The 6,481-nt window shown below is 41.9% G+C and overlaps 1 protein-coding gene across 1 annotated transcript; it reads left to right on the top strand.

Annotated features, from left to right (window-relative positions):
* Positions 1-3,057, top strand: slc41a2a (solute carrier family 41 member 2a; the record flags this gene model as incomplete). The annotated part of the gene is given in 5 exon segments (XM_035665494.1): positions 1-234; positions 387-466; positions 1,753-1,884; positions 1,968-2,116; positions 2,194-3,057. Coding segments are annotated over 5 exon segments (772 nt in total), but the record flags the coding sequence as incomplete, so codon positions are not given.
* Between the last annotated feature and the right edge of the window lie 3,424 nt (positions 3,058-6,481).

Raw genomic sequence — 6,481 nt, 5'->3', positions numbered from 1 at the left:
AGACAAGACAGGACGAGACTTGAGAAGCAAAGCAGGAAAGATAAGGGAGACGGGATCCCTCCGAGACGAGAGAGATGCGTCCGCTTTCATTGAGAGCCAGAGAGAAAAAGCTTCTTTATACCAGTTTCATAAAATAGTTTTAAGTTCAATGTTCAATGAGACTTTTCAGCATTATTCAGCAGGGAGAGAGGAGAGGGGATACAGCCTTGTTGGGAGCCACTTGATGGTTCTAAGGTTTTTTTACTCCCTCACTACAGCATCGCACTTCTTTCAAAATGTTCTCCTGCACAGATCCAACATTGTGTTGTCGGGCCTGTTAATGTTTCGTAGTATCACCACAATAGGTAGAGCTTCTAAAAACACGTTCTTTGTTGTTTTTCTTTTAGTATTGGAGGACTTATTCTGGACAAGACTGTGTCAGATCCAAACCTTGCTGGAATCCTAGTTTATGCTCCAGTTATAAATGGTGAGTTACTCTCTTTTGAAAGTGCATTTATGGGCCACTTTTGTGCAGATACAGATCTAAAAAAAAAAAAGCATTTAATCATCCCTTACAGAAAAAAAATCATGTGTTTCCGTGCATGTGACATGTATGCAATGTATGCAAATATGGCCCTGTTTACACCTGGCATGTGTCTTCTGTGATCCGATCACAAGCGGACAGCTTTTAGTACAGGTGTGAATGCACCCAAGACACATTGAGGACGCATTGAGATCCGATTGCTCAGACCACATCCGGAGGTGGTGGTCAACAAAGATAAGCAGTAGCCTACACGTTCCCCTTAAAAATTGTGCAATTTTGAGAGTTGTTAAGTGAGGAGAAACTTAATAAACTTTGTAAAACAACTAATCATGTGTGCCTTCTTGTAAAATTGGCATTAAATAAAATACATTGAGTTGTTTCTTTCCTCGTAAACATACATACAACATCAGTTTGTCTGTTGGTCGCTGCATCGCTGTCTAAAGTGTGCCTCACAAGCCAACATTTAGCAGCTAGGTGTTTGAACCATAGACTGTATAAAACATGGACGTCACCAATAGTTTTCTGAAGAGTGTTGTAACAAAACAGTCCAAAAGACCTGGACCTCTTGTCAACAAATTAACTTAAAAAACCCTTTTAAAGTACCTACTGGAGTCTGGATAAAAACCCAAAGGAATCTGCATTATCTGATGTGAAAGAATTTAATGGGGCAATAAACCTCACTGACTATCTACTCAAAAAGCCCTCTCCTAGATACTGAATTGGACTTGCTCCTTCACTGAGCCTTGACCGACTATTTTCTTAAAGGAGAATCTTAAAAGGCTTGGAAATAAGCAAGTCATCTTTTGGACTGTTTTCCCCCTAGTGGCAATGTTTTGTATACAGTAGACAGGCAGAATTTGCAATCAGAGGCAATCCTATCTTTAATACCAACCACAGACTGTATTATATATATATAATGTACATATTCTTCCTCCAAGGAATAGTGTGTCTGAATTGGATTTAGAATATCAATTTCCCTTCCATACATAAACTAGGCCCCTGTCTACACTAACTTTGGATAAGTACCTCATACAATCCCACTTAAAAAACAAAACAAAAAACTATCCCATTAAAGGTATTTCATTCTTTGTGTAAAAAATGTTGGGCTGTACAAATGGAAATGCTTGTTTGTATTTGCATGTAAGGAGGGGACGTGTAATGTTCAAGGGTGTGAATAGGGCCTACGATCTTACCGTTGACCCTTCCTCCACCCTCTCTTTCCTGTTCAGGTATTGGAGGAAACCTTGTCTCAATACAGTCCAGTCGTATTTCTACCAATTTGCATTTGAATTACTCACCTAGAGAGGTTCCTGAAGACCGTAGGAGCTGTTACAACCCCTGTCGCACTTTCTTAGGTTCAGGTAAAGATCTATGGGTCAAAACATTTATATGTAATACCCACCCCCCCACACACACAATCTGATGTTCAGCTTTGTCATGGCAGGAGCAAACCACCGATCTGCTCAGATTCTCCTTCTTTTGGTGATCCCCGGTCAGCTTGTCTTTGTGCACACTATACATCTGATGAAAGGAGGCCACACTTTGCCCAGTCCTCTCTTCACTATCGCCTTTTTGTCAGCTTCCCTGATTCAGGTAAGTCAGCCGTGTGGTCATTTTTCCTCTGCATACTTGATTGCTACTTTACTCCTTAACTTGTTTCCGTCTCTTAGGTATTCTCCCTGCTGTGTATAGCTGACTGTATGGTCCACTGTCTATGGCGGAGGGGTAAAGATCCCGACAGTTACTCAATACCCTACTTGACAGCCCTCGGAGACCTATTTGGGACTGCTCTCCTCTCTCTTGCTTTTCTCATGCTGTGGTGCATTGGTGACTCAGGCAGTGTGTAGCTTCAAGGCAAGAACAGACTTGAGGAAAAGACAAATACAACAAAAGATCACATACCACTGGGCAACAAATAGTGGCACATTTACAACTTTCACAACTACCTTAAGGCTAGTACAGTTAAGTGCAACTAATTTTAACTTTTTGGACACTGAACAGAAGGAAATAAACACATAATTATATGTCCCTGAAAAGGAATGTTATATCTTGACGAATCAACTTGTGGTTAACTGTCAACAAAATGTAGAGGAAAATTATTACTGTTTAGTAATTCTCTGTATTGACCTAAGCATGAACCATAGTTATCTGCTTTAATCTTTGTATGCAATCTTTGTATGAACCACAACTTTACTGCTCCAGGGAAGTAGGCCTGGCTCCATTTCCGGCTGAACTGTACCCGAACTCAAAGGCAAACCCCTAATACTGTAGATGACCGAGTACAATAACCACATTATGTGCCAAGACTGAAATATAGCCTAGCCTACACCTAGAACTTCATTCAATTTGGTTTGAGCCTGCTTTTAGAAGTGCATTTTTTACGACTTACTAATGTCCATGATTTAATAATGCCTATCTGTTCATTAGATGTAACTGTTGATCCTTTGTTCTTAAGCGTATAAAAACCCTGGTGAAGATGCACACAGCATCGATTCCTCGGCAGTCGCTGACTGTCACTTTGCTGGTTTCGATCCTTCTGCGCAGAAGCTGAATAAATATACAAAGACAAATTTCTCTTTGTTGGTTTTCCTTTATTCGGTAAAATTTCCACCACACAGAACAGCAGTATAATTAGTGTAACAGGCAATGTGACATAGTGGCTTTTGGATATGAATATACATATTTAGCAGATTCTAAGACGTCTGTCATGTGACAATAATTTTGTTTCACTAGACCAGTGGTCTCTCGAGACCCCCCAGAATAATCAGGTTGGTGTTTAACGAATGACATGCATAACACATGAAAGCTACACAACTCACACAGGTAGAGCATTGTTTTGCACCCCGACAGAACAACAACTAATTCCTGTTTTTATATTTATTAAAATAACTGCAGTTAACCGCAGTCAACGTGTCAGCTTAAGGCCTAAAAGCACAATAATAGATAATAAATACAGTCTTAAATAACTGAGGTAAATGGGCCTGGTGAGAGCTACTTCCTGTGTCTCATTCAGTGCTGCTTGCCAAAATATTTAATTTTATCTTTCACGGTCATTTGACAAACCCCAAGTTGAGAACCACTGTGCCAGAATATAGTTTATGTGGAGCATCACCAATGAAACAGATGCAAAATGTGTTGCTCAGTCTTCCACTTGCAAAAGACATTATATAAATATTATTTTTTAAGGTGGACCAGAGTTGAGTTTGAGTCCCAATATGTTCTGTACCCTACCCCTGTTGATGAAGAGAACTCACTTTGAAAGGATAAAACACAATCAGCCCAAGCTGAGGTTACTTGAGGTAATTGCAACACACAAATCTTATATCAGAGAAGATCTGGTGACAGCATAGGTTTATAATGTGAAAGTAAACAATCTCTTTATATGTGTTTCTGCATGCTTTTGTTAATGTTTTGATTTCAATACCTCAGAACAGACTGACTTAACACATGCTGCTGGCTACGTAAAGCAAATGTTCTGAGAAAGTTCCAAGGAAAAAGACTTCCTATTCTTATAAACCAGCTACACTGGTTGGTAACCATGGGTTCAGACATGCAATCCCAGACGATCTGAGATCTCAACGTCTGTCAGTTGTCTGGAGATTTCTAAATGTAAGGTATGACTACGAGAAAGGCTGTGTAAGAGCAAAATGTGTTCAGGGACAAAGTTCTGGGAACATGAAACAAACAATATTATGTTGTGCTAAGTAATGTCCATTCCTATCTGTAAACAGTGTACGCAATTTATAATATTGCAGTTATCGCAATAACGCAGTATCTATCTAATTGTGTAAAATGATGAGGCAGATATGCGCAGATATGCTCAGACGTGCCCAGACAAGGGCATTGTTCCAAGTTTGTTGATTCTCGAGACAACTCGGTTTGCATGTATTCTGTTTTGATGCAAATAAACCACAGGAAGGGAAGCTGGCAATTCTCTTTGTTATCTGTTTCTGGGTACCTTCTATGGGAGTTTGTGGTCTCTCACTATAGTCTGTAACATACCCCCTTATGTCCAGTCCACACCACCAGTGCCTGTAGTTCATGTGCCTGCGGCGGAACATCTTGCCTATTTTTATTTCCACACCCATGTTAACAGGTTATAGCAGAGTCTGAGCTGTGACTGCATCCCTAGAGAGTCCAGATGTCTCTTATTTTTTTGTGTAGAATATATCACAGACTGTGAACAGAATGCTTTCATATGTTAAAGGCTTTTATTGCGTCGTATTTATCAGTATGTATCGGAGCACTATGGAGAGATAGGACTGGCCGTGTGGTCATCTCCGGCATCAAACACTGCTCATGCATCCTCTGTGGACCAACCGTTACTTCAAGGACCCGCTTTCCCTGGAAAAAATGCTCTTCTCCCCCGCAGTGAAACAAATCAGAGAATAAAACGAATTACTTTGAAACACAGAGAGCACTTTTTTTAAAACATTGAAAAAGGATGTCCAGAGCAACTTTATATGGTAGACAGTGGAATTTGCATTGAAGACTATGATTGATTCTCTAATAGAGTTTTTTTTTACTCTAAATCTTTTTGTTTCCATCAACTTTTAGCAACTAAAGCCAGGAGAAACTCTCATTTGAGTTTATATTAAGTTATCAAATCAAGTTTATGTGTATAGACAACAAAGATTTGACCACATTTTACGGTGGCCCTGAGGTGCAAATGACAACAGCAAATCAGAAAACCACACACAGCACACACCAGCACCACACACACACACACACACACACACACATCACACTCACAACCCACGTCCAGCACACACCACCGCCACCACACACCTTGAGCAACTCACCTGAGTCACACAGAGCTTCGACAGAGGTTCCTTGTTCATGGGGCCGGCTGCATCGACGAACTGGCGACCATGTTCGCGGCGTATGGGTGTTTTGGAATGATGGTGGCAGGTTTGCTGTGTGGCCATCTCTGTCATTTGTCCAGCGAATTTGACCGGGGGGTGACCTTTGACTGATGATTTGGAAGCACGTTGTAGGGGCGGGGAAAGGGGGTGAAAGAGGGGGCGTGGTCCTGTCCTTCTTGAGCGTTGTGGTCAAGTAGTAGTCAAGTAAAACAGTACAGATGTATAGGTTATACCGGAAGTGTACGTAAGGTGATTTTCCAGGGTTTACACATTTCTAAGCGATGTGAAGAAGATGCAAATGTGCTGGTTTTACTTTTGCTGTACCTGTTCTTGCCGCAAAATTGAAAATGCATTAATTCAATCTGCATTTTTGTGTCTTTCTGGAGTATACGCTCTGTAATTGGGAATATGAGGAGCAAGGTGACACACCGCACAGCCTTCGCTGCTAGGCATGCGATGAGGGGCTGGCGTTCAAGCCTACGCGAACGCAGAAGGCGGTGGTCGAACATTATGCATCTGGCCTCAGAGCTACAGTTGACGCTGTGCCAGGCCACGGGGGCGGCAGACATACTGCAGTGGCGTACTGCTGTATCTCTGAGGTAATGGTGTGCTAACGGCAGTACTTTTCCGCATTACCGTTTTGGGATCCATAGCGCCAAGATTTTTTTTTTAACAGGAAAGGCGTCTTGTACCGTTTTTAGTACCGACTCGCTACTACAGGGAGTCTCCATCGCTTGAAGAAAGAGAGGGGTCGAGATTGGCGAGATGAGACTACCTACCCAAGAGGTATGGTGATAGGTTGGGGAGCAATGTTCAGTTTGCAGTTCTCCGTGGAGTATCAGGGCAATGGTTTTGGCGAAACAGGATCTGGATAGGGTTCCTTTCACCTACTTTTCGCCGCCCCTTCGGGTTATCCTGTTGAGGCAAGTTTGTTCTCAGCATCGTGAGATGACGGAAAGTTTCATACCGTATCGGCCAGCCAACATAACGCAAGACTTGGACCGATCCTTCTGGGCTGCACCATATGGATGCAGCGTGTGTGATCTGACCGATCACAAGCAGATTCTGCCTGGCCGAGAGGCCGCATAAAGGA

This window comes from Morone saxatilis, unplaced genomic scaffold (genome assembly GCF_004916995.1).
Source record: "Morone saxatilis isolate NCDOM2014 unplaced genomic scaffold, NCSU_SB_2.0 Contig2, whole genome shotgun sequence".
NCBI lineage: Eukaryota > Metazoa > Chordata > Actinopteri > Moronidae > Morone > Morone saxatilis.
This window is presented reverse-complemented; position numbering and strand designations above follow the sequence as displayed.